The sequence below is a fragment of the Alosa pseudoharengus genome, unplaced genomic scaffold, assembly GCF_046254945.1.
Source record: "Alosa pseudoharengus isolate Yale_2024_CS ecotype anadromous, Long Island Sound unplaced genomic scaffold, YU_APseudo_1.1 YU_APseudo_1.1_scf_2, whole genome shotgun sequence".
In the NCBI taxonomy this organism is placed as follows: Eukaryota; Metazoa; Chordata; class Actinopteri; order Clupeiformes; family Clupeidae; genus Alosa; species Alosa pseudoharengus.
This window is the reverse complement of record NW_027468663.1, coordinates 27,481,446-27,498,049: the sequence shown is the minus strand read 5'-3', so window position 1 is coordinate 27,498,049 and position 16,604 is coordinate 27,481,446. Positions and strand designations below refer to the sequence as shown.

Here is a 16,604-nt window from a genome sequence, read left to right as displayed (position 1 = left end):
CAATATATAAATAAATAAATAAATAAATAAATAAATAATGCAAGTTAAAAACATCTGTCTTTGGGAGAAGAAAAACTTATTTAAAATGCGCTGAGTTGAGCAGTCTCACTGCCTGTGGATAAAAACTCAATCTCAGTCTCTCAGTCCTTGTGTTGAGACAACGCAGCCGCCTGCCCGATTTAAGCAGGGAAAAGAGACTGGAGTTGGGGTGAGAGGAGTCTTGCATGATCTTCTTCCAACAGCAGTGAATTTATCAAATTGTTGATGCTATGACGCACATATCTCTTAATAGGACACAGTGTTATAGGCGACAACATTTTAGCTAAGGGGATAATCTTGCAGCCTTGCTGCAGATCATAAGGGGGAGTCTGATTAAGAGTAGTCTGATAATAGACAGCTAGCTCTTGCAGTGTATCAAGTTATGATTAAAGATAGCTTTTTCTTTCATGGAAGATGAGAGGTTGTTGATGTTGAATTCACTACACTGAACTAATATTGAACTAATAGGTTCATATGTTTATTAACAACACACCCACTGCAGTTGTTATATTGGTATTATTTTTTTCCCCTCATCATTGACATTGAAAAGGTTTTACAACTGTTTTACAGCTATGCAAACCAGTGTCAAGATGATAATATGGTATGATGACATACATACTAGACCATATCATTTACAATTATTTTGGATACAGCAATAAAATAAAATAAAATAAAATAAAACACAACTTTTCATTTGTTTCAGATATTCAGAATATGTTCAGAATAAGGTTCTAACCAAGTTCTTTAAAACATTCCTTTAAGCCTGCTTTAAACAATGTGGAAAAAGGTTCAGATAATTAGCTTTGCTGTATGATAAACAATTCTTGATATGAGGCACACAAAAAGAGTATCCATGAAGATCATGATCATGTGAATTTATATTTCATTGCTATTTACTAATTTGGTGACTGACCATAGCAGTATTGCAATTGAAATCTTTTTAAATAATGTTAGCTGAAACTTAGGAAGCACTACTGGGGCCTTGGGCCCAGATATGTGTATCTCTGTGTTTTGTTTCAGGTGCAATCAATGGTCAAAAGGGGGAGCCTTACAGACACTACTCTTTTTTCTTTTGTCTACTGTTTCTTTTTCCCCCTTGAACTGTTTGGTTATTGTTTTTATCACTGGTACTCTGTGGTATGTAAACTTTTCTTCACACCCTGTGAGAAAGCAAGACAGTCAGGGCCACTTTTATACATGTAACCATGTTTCATTTCATTCATTTCCTTTACTGGGTTCTATTTGAGAATTGTTGAGAGACATTTCTTATGTGTTTTGGTTTTATATTCAGCTTTGCCTAGACACATGGTAAACATGGTACACATGGTAAAGAGACTTACTGCATTACTTTCAGTTAATTAGTAGGCTCATTCTGATTCAATCAGATGTGTGCTATTGTTTCAAAAGCTTCAAGTCTTTTAAAGGGGGACTTGAGAGTATTGGATTCAGAACTTATTATTTTTATATATATGCGATTTAGGTCCTGATGCCTCTAAATCGGTTGATAATCTGAAAAGGTGGTACACCAATGGGATTAACCCAACCTGATATAAAAATGATATAGACGAGTTTGGATAGTTTAGGGGGATTGACCAAATATATTAAATATATATAAATTCTTTTTTGTTTACTAGCTCTTGTTCGGATTGTCATGATGGTTTGTTTTTGATTTACTGTGGTTGTTATTGTACACCAATCATGTGTAGCTATTTTTCATGAATTATGAATAAATCAGTTAAATCATGAATCTAGTCATGTACCTGCTTATTTTGATCTGACTAACTTTAATGATACAATTGTATAATCGTTTATATTTTATATAGTGGCAATATTTGATGAAATGTTCCAGCCATAAAGGCTGAAAAAGGGGGACTGAGAGAAAGTGGAATAGAACATTATGTCCAATATTCCAATGTGTGGTTTAATGTTCTGCATTATGTCCAATATTCCAATATGTGGTTTAATGTTCTGCATTTCTCATTAGTAGGTCACTTTGATACTAAAAGTATGATTCTATGTATTTCCTAGGGTTAGGAAATTATGTTAGGGTTATGACTGTATGATATCTGTATTGTCCCTGTGTATATCTCTGTGTGACTGTATTTAGCTGTGTCAGTAGCTATCTGCTCCGGATTGCCAGGTTGCCACTAATCAGAGTCTGATTCAGTGTAGTCCACGTGGGATGGGATGATACTTAAACCCTAACTATTTCCTTGTCTAGTTAGAGCAGCTGATGGATCTTTAGGTGAAGTCATGCTGTCTCTCCCTTGATGCGCATCATTGTAAATAAACTCTGTTCCTGATTTTTCATACTATTGGTCTGACTGGGTCTCTATTAAATCTATGGTATCAAAATTACCATCAGCGTTCACCATGTTGTGTATTTGTTAGCGTGTTAGTCTCTTTGGTTGTACCTCATTTGTTATCCCCGTGTTGATGTGTGTGGTAAACCCTTATTGTGTGTTACGTGCGGCTGAGACTACCCCTGTGTTGCCCTATGTAGTTATCTGACTCTGTCTGTGTTTGCATTGATACTTGTTCTAATAAATGGCCGTCTTGGCCAAAGGTGATTCTTGTCTGTGGGTGAGATCGCTACATTGGTGTCAGAAGTGGGATGGGCCCCTCCAGGGGCGCAAAGATCCACGCCAGATCAAGATGGAGAAGAAGGCTGAAGACCAGACCAGTAAGATGGCGGCAAAACTCAGCAAATGCAATTGTCCTTTTAAGGACTAGCCAGCTCGCTGAGCTCGCCACTGTGGAAAGTGGAGGACCTTCCGGCAGGTGACCAGCGGGGCCAGCCCTGCATAGCCGACGAGAGCTGACAACGCTGGCGGAAGTGGCCCCGGTTGATGTCGTGCGTGTCCGCGGCTGGCAAGAAGTTCCCAGCTCGACGCCGATGTCGATGCTGCCGTCTTTCGAGGATGTCATCCCTAGAGAGCGCGAACTCTCTGACGACCTTGGAACACGACCACAGCGGCCGGGTTTCCACCACCAGCTAGTGTTGACGAACTGACCGATGTGTCGGTTAATTAACCCGGTTCGTGTCACTGAGCCGGGAGAATCGAGTGCCAAACGTCAGTAAACCGACTCAGTGTTCCTAACATCATTCGTTTTCACATACAGCAACACTAGCTTGATTGGCTGTGCTCGAGTGTTCTCGTCGCTACTCTTTCATCTTATCGCGTATTAGCGCCTCTAGTGGTAGTCAAACTATGATAAGCCTGTATGGCTCTGGGCCTCATAACCGTGGCTGCCAAATGAGTCAAACAGTTCGCTAGGTTCTCCGGGCCTCATAACCGTGGCTGCCACACCACACGAGTCAAACCGTTCGCTAGGTTCTCGGCAAGTTCTAGTAATCAACCAATCACATAAGCCTTTCTAGTGCATAAACTAGATGATTATGTTCATGGAAATTTTATCGATGGAAAAGTATAGTTAGTTTATCTTAGTTTATCGTGTCTTGGTTCTCGGAAAGTTTGATTCATTATAACCAGCCTTGTTAGTGCATCGTGGATGATTTGTTCATGGCAATTCACACATTATCGATGGGGAAGTATACATCTCACACTAGCCTACACGTCATATTAGGCCTATCTTAAAGTTATAAAGTTAAATGTTAGAGAAGTGAATGTTGCTGGCTTCATGTCACGAAGACCGTGCCAGCATAGGCGGAGTCTGACATTCGAGCCAGGCGGGGCAGACAAAAAAAACAAACTAATTGTAGCAGCTGAGACCTGGCCTACCACTTGGGGAACACAGCATGAGCATATATGGAGAAAACAAACATGCTAAATAAAGATACATATAATTACATTGTAACAATTTAACAATTCATCCTTATGAAATCCAATGCAGCAAGGCTGTCTTGAAACGCAATAGACAGGGGTGTCGCCTATAGCAGTTGAAAACATTCGGGGCTTAGCCCATAGTCTGGTTGCTGCACTTTTGATGAATGAATCCACCGCCTCTAGCCTCATTTGCGCCACATTGATTGCATATATTGTACAATCATACTTTGTCAATTAAAGAATCTTTACATTATAAGTTTGAACCTATAATGAGAAATTGCCACAGGCATTATATAATTTGATTGGCCATTGAGCGGGTCAGATGGAACGTCAAAGGCCCAGGTACACTTCTGTGGACAGTTTTGTGCAATATGGTTGCAGAAAAGCAAAACATTCTATTCCCAAAGCAACACAAGTGGAATACCTGCATCTACCTAACTAGGCCTATTGAAAGTGCTGTTGCAGGGGAAACATCATGCTGATGAATCCTCTTTAAATCCATCAGTGTAGAGCACTTCCCCTTTGAGTAGTTAGGTATAGACGTACATCAACCTTAAGAGCTTCCCATGCTGCATTAGTGTTTAAAGTGTTCTCTCCCTCACACACTAATGCACTGGGATGGATTACTGCACGGGCCTATCGGGCCCAGGCCCAGGGGCCCAAGAGGTCAGGGGGCCCTGAAGCCCAAGCCTTTGCATGGAATCATTGCCTCAATATCAACAAATCAGGATGTAGGCTATGAATCTGATTGATTAGTATTGGCCATCCCCAAAATGCACCAGAATACAGGAAATCAAATCAAACAAATTAAAAAATGTCTGGGAAAGGACCCCCAACCCCCCCCCCCACACACACACATATGCGACAATTAGTGGGGGGGCCCTTAATACATCTGGGCCCAGGGGCCCGAAAGTTCATAATCCGTCCATGCTAATGCAGGCCTACTTTGTGTAAAGAATTCTTTCTGAAACATAAAAGAAACATTAACATTAATTGAAACATTAATTATTAAGGAAAATATTTCTCACAGGCCCTATAAGGTATAGTACACATGTAAACATTCTATAGATATAGCAAAATAATACACAGATGAGGATTACCTACAGCTTTACTTTCACAAAATACAGTATGAAATCAATGTGACTTTTCAAGCAGAGAGTGCAAAAGATTTGTAGTACAGATTGCAACTTTTATTATGTGGTTATATATGGTTTGCCACTGTGTATAATAATTCAGCTTGACTCTTTATGCATTTTAACATCTGTGCATCAAGAGCAATCTCATTCTATTGCTTAACTGCATGATATCAGCAAAGACAATAACTCAGAATTAAAGGGCTATATGCTCACTGCAACATCAATGCTATTTTAAATGCTGATCATTCCTTACAATATGACAACAAATATATCATTCTCACATCACAGCATTAATATATGTTATAGGAGGACATTTTCATCGGTTCAATAAAACAAAATGAAACCAGGATGTCTGGTTTTCTTTTCCTGAGATTTTAGCAGTAAATATTAAGTAGGGACTATTTAGGCATACATATTAACCAAAATAGTGGTGGCTATTTTCTACCAATTCAACATTTTAGATTTTTGTCATGTATATCACAGCATCACCCACACATAAACATAAAGGGCTGTATTTTGGGTCACCAGCGCATGGCGTAATACTCGTTATTCACCCGCGGAAAGTTGAATTCGGTATTTTGCACGTTTATTTTTTAAGCATTGCGCCCAGGGGTGTGGCAATTAACAACCTAGGGAGGGGACTCGCGCATTGTCTAAAAATCGCTATCATACACCACCTAAACCTGGTCAGAAGTCAATGGCGAGTTGTTCATATGCTATTTTAAGAGCGCATGTCAACAGTCATATTGGCAGGTGCACGCACCATCCTTCTATCATTCATGAACGCACACCAGCGCACGTCCATGCAAAGCATTAAATTGCATGATTACAATGGGAAACATAATTAGAATAAAGATATTACGAAATACTGTACATCTCATGATGTTATTCACCATCATTTGCAAATTGGTAATGACGGTTAAAAGTGATTAGGGGAGAGGCGAGAGACACGTATGGAGCACAGCTGAAGACGCACTGTCACGAGATATAAGCAACTCCTCTGCAGGATAAATGTTGTTTTATTCAGTCATTTGAGCAACATTAGGGTAAGTGTTGCTTTTTCCAGCCTATGTTTTCGATGGTAACCCATTGTCAGTCAATAGTGAAAGTAACTGCATATAACTGTCTTGTCGTTGACTGACTCCTTGGTGAAGTTAGTTTCACTTTGCCAATGAGTTCAAATAATAGACTAGTGCAAATGCGTGAAGGCTATGCTAGGTTTTAGTAAAGCATGGTTTAAGAATTATTCCATACGGTCTCGCAAGCAGCCTCCTTCAAATGCGCCGTTGAATGCCAAAATACCGATGCATTTATTTGACATATCGCGCGTTGCGCCGTTAAAGGGAATGACAGATGTCATTCTCATTGGTTTAAAATGATGTTACGCCCCAAACACACCCATATGACTGATTAAAAGACCTAGGAACACCTTGTTACGCCATGCGCTCCACTTTTGAGAACGAAACCCCTCCCAATGTGAACTGGACATCCTACTAAATTTGAATAGACTTTTGACGAGTGACGATGCACTTTAGAATGTCATGATAGGGCCCAAAGTGTGATATGTTTTTATGTAATGTAACATAATCTGTAATTGGAGTTTAGCATATATGTGATAGTATCATCTGACATTCTAGCGGTTATATCCCATGAATAAGCTCTGTTATCATTACATACAGCATGCTGTCCATGCATGCTCTAAATGGGTATGGAAGCTCTGATAATCAAAAAGCATCAGTATAGCTGGTCTGAGTAAAGCCATTTTAAGGTTTAGGGAAGTATTGCTTGTTGACATTACTCAATTAAGTAATTTGTGAAGTTCAACTCTTCAAAATAAGCAAAAGGTACATTAGGTGGCCATTTTTGTAATCAAATATGAAGACTATTTTAGATTTAGCCTGAAAGTAAAGCCATTTATGATGTGGCCTACAGACAGGATTAGCCATCCTCTCCTCTCTTTACTCTGCCCTTCATCATTACAGTACATGCATATCATCCAATCATCCCATTCAGGCTTTTGAATGCACTTATTCACAACTTCCCAGAACATTTGAAATTAATATAACCTGAACTTTTAAAAGTAATTCATATATATACACTATGCCGGTCAAAGGTTTGGGGTCACTTAACATTTTTCATTCCACTCCATTATAGACAGAATACCAGCGGAGATCAGTTGCATTGTTTTCAGGGCAGCATTTTTCAGATTACATTATGTTCTGGAACATTGGATGAATGGTTGCTGATAATATATAGCCATTTCTTTCTACAACAGTCGAGAACCATTTTGCAATTATTTAAGCACATAATGTAATCTGAAAACTGCTGCGCTGATTAAATAAAAACATGCAACTGATCTCAGCTGGTATTCTGTCTATAATAGAGTAGAATAGAAAGTAGAAAAGGGACCCCAAACTTTTGACCGGTAGTATATATATATATATATATATATATATATATATATATATATATATATATATATATATATATATATATCTACAATCCTCCTTCCTAACATAAAAAAAACTATTACACCTTTAAAAAGAAATGCTTATGTCAGACAAATGCATTGTACATAATATAAACAATGATCTTATGAACCATATTGGTTCATAAGCTTGTATTATTAGAAGCATTTTTGGACTTATAAGCTATTGTCAACTGTGACATGCTCAAACACTTTGGTTTTGCCTTTAAAGCTGGTGGCCAAAAGAAAATCCCTTTGATCAGTTGAAAGACTGGTGAAAGAACGTGGCCATTGCACATATACCTCCCGAAACTTGATAAAGTGTTTGTTCTTCTCATCCCACCTGTACACCAATGAGAAAGAATAGTCACTTCCTAGAACAAGGAAGTGTTGGTCCCTAAACTTGAAGGGCTGCAGAACCATGGCTCCTCGAGATGGGAATGCTTGGACTTCAACAAACTGTTTGCCAGTCCACTGGAGGACCTTTGAGTCCCCAATATAACAGGCCATGGCCAGATACAAGTCCCCATTTATATGAAACGACTTCACTGTAACAATATCATCCATATTGGGGATATCAGTAAGTAAAGCAAATTTCTGGGTACTCTTGTTCCATTGGTAGATAACTGGAGCTTGTGATCGGCTTGCCAGGATGAGGTGTCCCTTGCCATCTATATCAATAAACTCTGCATCAGTGTCACGGAACCACTCATGAAGAAACTGGTAAGGGTAGAATCCAGTGTCATTCCATTTGTAGAGTGTTGATAAGCCAGCTTTAGAACTATCAACAACCAAAAAGAACCACTCATCACCAATTTGAAAGACTTCAAGGTCATTGGGTTTAGAGATGTTGGATGCTTCAACAACTTGAAATTTTGTGAACTTATTCTGCTGTGGTTCAAATTTGTGGATGTGGGAACCATCAAAAAGCTGAGAGACAATAACAAAGGCCTGGTCGTCAATCACAACCGATCTGCACCCAACAATGGAACGCCCTGTAGCCACCAGAATACAGAAGGAAAGTTAGTATTGTTATTTATAAAAGGTTCACTCATTCATTACAGTTACACAATTTTAGTGTGAAAGCTTTTACAAAGTATATAGCATAGTCCAAAACAAACCTGTAATAGTGTCAAAAGGCCTGAAATTTATTTCAATGTGATCCCACTCCATAATGACACAGCTGTCTGAGTTTGGCACAGCCATTGCCACATATATGTCTTCTTTATAGGAGAAGATGTCAGCTGACATGGATGGTGTTGCCAGGGTCTGATGAAGGACAAAGTCTGATATGCATAATGGAGACAAACAGAAAAAAAATGACAAAACATTCCAAAATACAACTTCAGCCAAGTCCTAATTTTTGTTTTGAATACCGTTATGTCAAATTGAACTGAAATGAAAAATCAACTGAAATGAAAATAAATAAATAAATAAATAAATAATCTGTTAAATACCCATCACAGAATACTAATCGCAGTGTGACTATATAATCTGCTGACATTCTGATTACCAGTGGAAAGACACTCCTTCTGCTGGTCAGGTACATCTTTGAGACGCATGCCTTTCCTATCTCCTGGCCCCGCACAATAGACATCAGACACTGTGGCATTGGATTGCTTCAACCAGTCTATTAGCCACTTGGCCCGACAGTCACACTCAAACACGTTACCACGCAGATCCCTGCCAAAACAATCAGGGTGCAGAAGCATGAGGCTGTTAATAATTGTGAATTGAGAAATAACTCCAGTTGTGTTTAGCAAAACCAGTTGTGTTTATGACAAAATCATCAAAAAAACAAAATACTCACAACTCTAAGAGAGAGTCCAGACCAAAGAATAGGTTCTTTGGGAGTGATTTCATGTTGTTGCTGGCAAGTGACCTATTAGAGCCACCAATAAAAGCAGAATGAAAAGTGAGATTCACAGTGGATGTTGACATCTGTGTGCACTGATGTGTTTCTGAGTGTGAGTGTGTACATGTGTGTGTGTGTGTGTGTATTAGTAAAAGTAATAACTCACAGGTGGGTAACATCACGAAGACCCCTTAGGGCATTTTTGGTAATTGTCTCGATTTGGTTGCCTTCAATAAATCTGGAAAAAATATGAACTATATGAAATATTATGTGTATATTTTGCTTTGTTCTCTCTGTGTTCCATTTGGTAGCATGTGTGGAAGAAAAAAAAAGACTCACAAATACTCCAGATGTGGAAGCCCAGAAAAAGCATCATCTTTAATGGCTGAGAGTGAATTAGAATTGAGTAGCCTTATTGGGAAGGATAAATGTATAATGTGTTAACAGGTTGTATATATTTTATGTGTCATGATTTGGAAGACACTGACACGCACAAATAACTTCATGCCATACACACAATTCCATATTGTGAGAAAAATCTATAATGATCTGCTTTATGTTGGAACACATTGTTTACATAAACTATGCAAGCAACCTATACATTGAATTGTGGATATTAGAATGGTAAAAAATGTAACACAGAGTCTAATGCATGAATGAAGAGAAAACTGCATGGCAGTCTCTTACAGTAACTGCAGTGATGGCATGAGGGCAAACATTGCCTCCTTGATTTCTGGAAAGCTTCCATTTACAATACTCCTGTAAAAGGCAGAAATAATAATAGCCTAATAATAATTATAATAATTACATTATTTTTACTAATTCAAGTAAGCTAAGATATATAAAAATGAAGGCATATAGGCTATGTACACATATTAGGGTACCATAAAAATAGGCTCACAAAGGTTAGGCTACATGAAAGGTCATAATAATAACAGTAGGAAATTGATAAATTAAACGTTTAGTAGCCTAGTTCATTCAGGACAATATCAGCATGTACTTACAGCGAATTAATGTCATTAGGAATCGTACGCGGAATGATAGACGACCCGACGCAAATAATGGAGTCTTTGGAGCAGGTGCATCCGGAAGGACATTTGAAAACCCTTTTAAAAAGTGACGGCTGAGATAAACTGAGCAACGTAAAAGTTATCCACAGGGATTTACGGATAATGATGCCTGGTAACATTTCAATGTCGTAATGCGCTTCTTTTACACCTCTCTACACGAGGAACAGAGCGAGGTTGCTTTGTCCCGTTGCGCACAGTGGAATGTTGCTGCACCTATACGGGATGTCTGACCTAAGCAGCTTCGGCTGCAGTTATTTGCGATTACCTCATTAGTGATGGTGCATGGGTGGGAGGGTGGCCTTAGCATCACTGAATTCATGTTATTAGGAGTGAAGAAAGAAAGTCTAATAGGCTACCAACGACAACGTCAACAAGAAGTGGGCTACTGCGACGGCTTGCTAATTCGTCAACAAATATTGAATTGAGAAAGTAGGCTAGCATAAGTGCCAAATAATGGTTTAGTTTTATTTAGTAGGATTGACTACTGACCGAGGTGAAGTTAGTTTGATATTTGATATTCGGATATTCGACAGATATTCAAAAAAAAAAATATGCGGCCGGTTTCACCCCGTGTTTGCAGACAATGTACAAACAGATGACCTGTCTACTTGCTCCCAGCCGACCATAGGGACCGTCTAAAAAGTACATTCTGAATTACCTTCATAGTCTTTTTTGTCAATAGCTTTGACATCATGTGACCTAGTGACTCCAAACCAATTCAAAATAGTTATCCTATATGGGACTCATCAGACACACCTCTTTTTATAGTCACTGTATGCACACTGTATTTTATATGAATATTTTAAAGAAAATACATTATTTCATATAAGAAACAGTCTCCTTTTTTCAATACCTCCCAGGTCATGTGACCTAGTGACTCCAAACCAATGCAGAATTGTTATCCTATATGGGACTCATCAGACACACCTCTTTTTATAGTCACTGTATGCACACTGTATTTTATATGAATATTTTAAAGAAAATACATTATTTCATATAAGAAACAGTCTCCTTTTTTTCAATACCTCCCAGGTCATGTGACCTAGTGACTCCAAACCAATGCAGAATAATTATCCGATATAGGACTCATCAGACACACCTCTTTTTATAGTCACTGTATGCACACTGTATTTTATATGAATATTTTAAAGAAAATACATTATTTCATATAAGAAACAGTCTCCTTTTTTTCAATACCTCCCAGGTCATGTGACCTAGTGACTCCAAACCAATGCAGAATTGTTATCCTATATGGGACTCATCGGGCACACCTCTTTTTATGATCACTGTATGCACACTGTTTTTTACATTAATATTTTAAAGAAAATACATTATTTCATATAAGAAACAGTCTCCTTTTTTTCAATACCTCCCAAGCCATGTGACCTAGTTGCTCCAAACCAATGCAGAATAGTTATCCTATATGGGACTCATCAGACACACCTCTTTTTATAGTCACTGTATGCACACTGTATTTTATATGAATATTTTGTAAAAAAATACATTATTTTTTATATGAATGGTCCTCTTTTTTCAATACCTCCCAAGTCATGTGACCTAGTGACTCCAAACCAATGCAGAATAGTTATCCTATATGGGACTCATCAGACACACCTCTTTTTATAGTCATTGTATACACACTGTATTCTATATGAATATTTTGTAAAAAAAAACACATTATTTCCTATATGAATGGTCCTCTTTTTTCAATACCTCCCAAGTCATGTGACCTAGTGACTCCAAACCAATGCAACATAGTTATCCTATATGGGACTCATCGGGCACACCTCTTTTTATGGTCACTGTATGCACACTGTATTTTATATTAATATTTTAAAGAAAATACATTATTTCATATAAGAAACAGTCTCCTTTTTTTCAATACCTCCCAGGTCATGTGACCTAGTGACTCCAAACCAATGCAGAATAATTATCCTATATAGGACTCATCAGACACACCTCTTTTTATAGTCACTGTATGCACACTGTATTTTATATGAATATTTTAAAGAAAATACATTATTTCATATAAGAAACAGTCTCCTTTTTTTCAATACCTCCCAGGTCATGTGACCTAGTGACTCCAAACCAATGCAGAATTGTTATCCTATATGGGACTCATTGGGCACACCTCTTTTTATGATCACTGTATGCACACTGTTTTTTACATTAATATTTTAAAGAAAATACATTATTTCATATAAGAAACAGTCTCCTTTTTTTCAATACCTCCCAAGCCATGTGACCTAGTGGCTCCAAACCAATGCAGAATAGTTATCCTATATGGGACTCATCAGACACACCTCTTTTTATAGTCACTGTATGCACACTGTATTTTATATGAATATTTTGTAAAAAAATACATTATTTTTTATATGAATGGTCCTCTTTTTTCAATACCTCCCAAGTCATGTGACCTAGTGACTCCAAACCAATGCAGAATAGTTATCCTATATGGGACTCATCAGACACACCTCTTTTTATAGTCATTGTATGCACACTGTATTCTATATGAATATTTTGTAAAAAAAAACACATTATTTCCTATATGAATGGTCGTCTTTTTTCAATACCTCCCAAGTCATGTGACCTAGTGACTCCAAACCAATGCAGAATAGTTATCCTATATAGGACTCATCGGGCACACCTCTTTTTATAGTCACTGTATGCACACTGTATTTTATATGAATATTTTAAAGAAAATACATTATTTCATATAAGAAACAGTCTCCTTTTTTTCAATACCTCCCAGGTCATGTGACCTAGTGACTCCAAACCAATGCAGAATAATTATCCTATATAGGACTCATCAGACACACCTCTTTTTATGGTCACTGTATGCACACTGTATTTTATATGAATATTTTGTAAAAAAATACATTATTTCCTATATGAATGGTCCTCTTTTTTCAATACCTCCCAAGTCATGTGACCTAGTGACTCCAAACCAATGCAGAATAGTTATCCTATATGGAACTCATCGGGCACACCTCTTTTTATGGTCACTGTATGCCCACTGTATTTTATATGAATATTTTGTAAAAAAAAATACATTATTTCCTATATGAATGGTCCTCTTTTTTCAATACCTCCCAAGTCATGTGACCTAGTGACTCCAAACCAATGCAACATAGTTATCCTATATGGGACTCATCGGGCACACCTCTTTTTATGGTCACTGTATGCACACTGTATTTTATATGAATATTTTAAAGAAAATACATTATTTCATATAAGAAACAGTCTCCTTTTTTTCAATACCTCCCAAGCCATGTGACCTAGTGGCTCCAAACCAATGCAGAATAGTTACCCTATATGGGACTAATCAGACACACCTCTTCCTATAACCATTGAAAGCACACTATTTTATATTAATATTTTAAAGAAAATACATCGTTTCCTATAAGGAATGGTCTCCTTTTTCAATACCCCCCCCCCCCCCCCCCGCAAGGGAAGTGATGTAGACTATGGAAACTGTGTTTTCTCAATACCTTCCATATAACAGTAGATGCCAAATCATTTTTCATATTGAGGTGTGTCTGATAAGTACCCCATAGCAGAACAGTTCTGTATTGATCTGTGTTGTCTAGGACCCCTTATATGGCAGCTATTGAGCAAAAAGCTGTTTTCCATAGGAAATAAATATGATTCTTTAAAAAAATTAAATATAATAGTTTATGCAAAATATTATTTCACATTGACATGTGTCTGATTATTATCACATAGCAGAACAGTTCTATGTTGATCTGTGATGTCTAGCGAGAAAAAAGCTTGCAAGGTATTGAAAAATGGAGACCATTCATGATGGCAAATAATGTATTTTCTTAAAAATATTCATATAAAATATAGTGTGCATACAGTGACTATAAGAAGAGGTGTGTCTTATTAGTCCCACATAGGATAACTATTCTGCATTGGTTTGGAGTCCCTAGGTCACATGACTTAGGAGGTATTGAAAAAAAAGAGACTGTTTCTTATATGAAATAATGTATTTTCTTTAAAATATTCATATAAAATACAGTGTGCATACAGTGACTATAAAAAGAGGTGTGCCCGATGAGTCCTATATAGGATAACTATTCTGCATTGGTTTGGAGTCACTAGGTCACATGACTTGGGAGGTATTGAAAAAAGAGGACCATTCATATAGGAAATAATGTATTTTTTTTACAAAATATTCATATAAAATACAGTGTGCATACAGTGACCATAAAAAAGAGGTGTGTCTGATGAGTCCCATATAGGATAACTATTCTGCATTGGTTTGGAGTCACTAGATCACATGGCTTGGGAGGTATTGAAAAAAAGGAGACTGTTTCTTATATGAAATAATGTATTTTCTTTAAAATATTAATGTAAAATACAGTGTGCATACAGTGACCATAAAAAGAGGTGTGCCCGATGAGTCCCATATAGGATAACTATTCTGCATTGGTTTGGAGTCACTAGATCGCATGGCTTGGGAGGTATTGAAAAAAAGGAGACTGTTTCTTATGGTAAATAATGTATTTTCTTTAAAATATTCATATAAAATACAGTGTGCATACAGTGACTATAAAAAGAGGTGTGCCCGATGAGTCCTATATAGGATAACTATTCTGCATTGGTTTGGAGTCCCTAGGTCACATTACCTGGGAGGTATTGAAAAAAAGGAGACTGTTTCTTATATGAAATAATGTATTTTCTTTAAAATATTAATATAAAATACAGTGTGCATACAGTGACCATAAAAAGAGGTGTGCCCGATGAGTCCCATATAGGATAACTATGTTGCATTGGTTTGGAGTCACTAGGTCACATGACTTGGGAGGTATTGAAAAAAGAGGACCATTCATATAGGAAATAATGTATTTTTTTTTACAAAATATTCATATAAAATACAGTGGGCATACGGTGACCATAAAAAGAGGTGTGCCCGATGAGTTCCATATAGGATAACTATTCTGCATTGGTTTGGAGTCACTAGGTCACATGACTTGGGAGGTATTGAAAAAAGAGGACCATTCATATAGGAAATAATGTATTTTTTTACAAAATATTCATATAAAATACAGTGTGCATACAGTGACCATAAAAAGAGGTGTGTCTGATGAGTCCCATATAGGATAACTATTCTGCATTGGTTTGGAGTCACTAGATCACATGGCTTGGGAGGTATTGAAAAAAAGGAGACTGTTTCTTATATGAAATAATGTATTTTCTTTAAAATATTAATGTAAAATACAGTGTGCATACAGTGACCATAAAAAGAGGTGTGCCCGATGAGTCCCATATAGGATAACTATTCTGCATTGGTTTGGAGTCACTAGGTCGCATGGCTTGGGAGGTATTGAAAAAAAGGAGACTGTTTCTTATGGTAAATAATGTATTTTCTTTAAAATATTCATATAAAATACAGTGTGCATACAGTGACTATAAAAAGAGGTGTGCCCGATGAGTCCTATATAGGATAACTATTCTGCATTGGTTTGGAGTCACTAGGTCACATGACTTGGGAGGTATTGAAAAAAGAGGACCATTCATATAGGAAATAATGTATTTTTTTACAAAATATTCATATAAAATACAGTGTGCATACAGTGACCATAAAAAGAGGTGTGTCTTATGAGTCCCATATAGGATAACTATTCTGCATTGGTTTGGAGTCACTAGATCACATGGCTTGGGAGGTATTGAAAAAAAGGAGACTGTTTCTTATATGAAATAATGTATTTTCTTTAAAATATTAATGTAAAATACAGTGTGCATACAGTGACCATAAAAAGAGGTGTGCCCGATGAGTCCCATATAGGATAACTATTCTGCATTGGTTTGGAGTCACTAGGTCGCATGGCTTGGGAGGTATTGAAAAAAGGAGACTGTTTCTTATGGTAAATAATGTATTTTCTTTAAAATATTAATATAAAATACAGTGTGCATACAGTGACTATAAAAAGAGGTGTGCCCGGTGAGTCCTATATAGGATAACTATTCTGCATTGGTTTGGAGTCACTAGTTCACATGACTTGGGAGGTATTGAAAAAAGAGGACCATTCATATAGGATATAATGTATTTTTTTTACAAAATATTCATATAAAATACAGTGTGCATACAGTGACTATAAAAATAGGTGTGCCCGATGAGTCCCATATAGGATAAATATTCTGCATTGGTTTGGAGTCACTAGGTCACATGATGTCAAAGCTATTGACAAAAAAGACTATGAAGGTAATTCAGAAGGTACTTTTTAGACGGTCCCTAAGGTCGGC

The 16,604-nt window shown here is 37.1% G+C and overlaps 1 protein-coding gene across 1 annotated transcript; it reads right to left on the bottom strand.

Moving 5' to 3' along the window:
• Positions 1–7,607: 7,607 nt before the first annotated feature.
• On the bottom strand, positions 7,608–10,474 carry lgi2b (leucine-rich repeat LGI family, member 2b). The gene is made up of 8 exons (XM_076293197.1): positions 10,290–10,474; positions 9,973–10,044; positions 9,625–9,696; positions 9,452–9,523; positions 9,241–9,312; positions 8,944–9,113; positions 8,552–8,716; positions 7,608–8,425 (listed from the first exon to the last, which is right to left on the bottom strand). The coding sequence occupies exons 1-8, from the start codon at positions 10,472–10,474 to the stop codon at positions 7,608–7,610; spliced, it is 1,626 nt and encodes a 541-aa protein (XP_076149312.1).
• Positions 10,475–16,604: the final 6,130 nt, after the last annotated feature.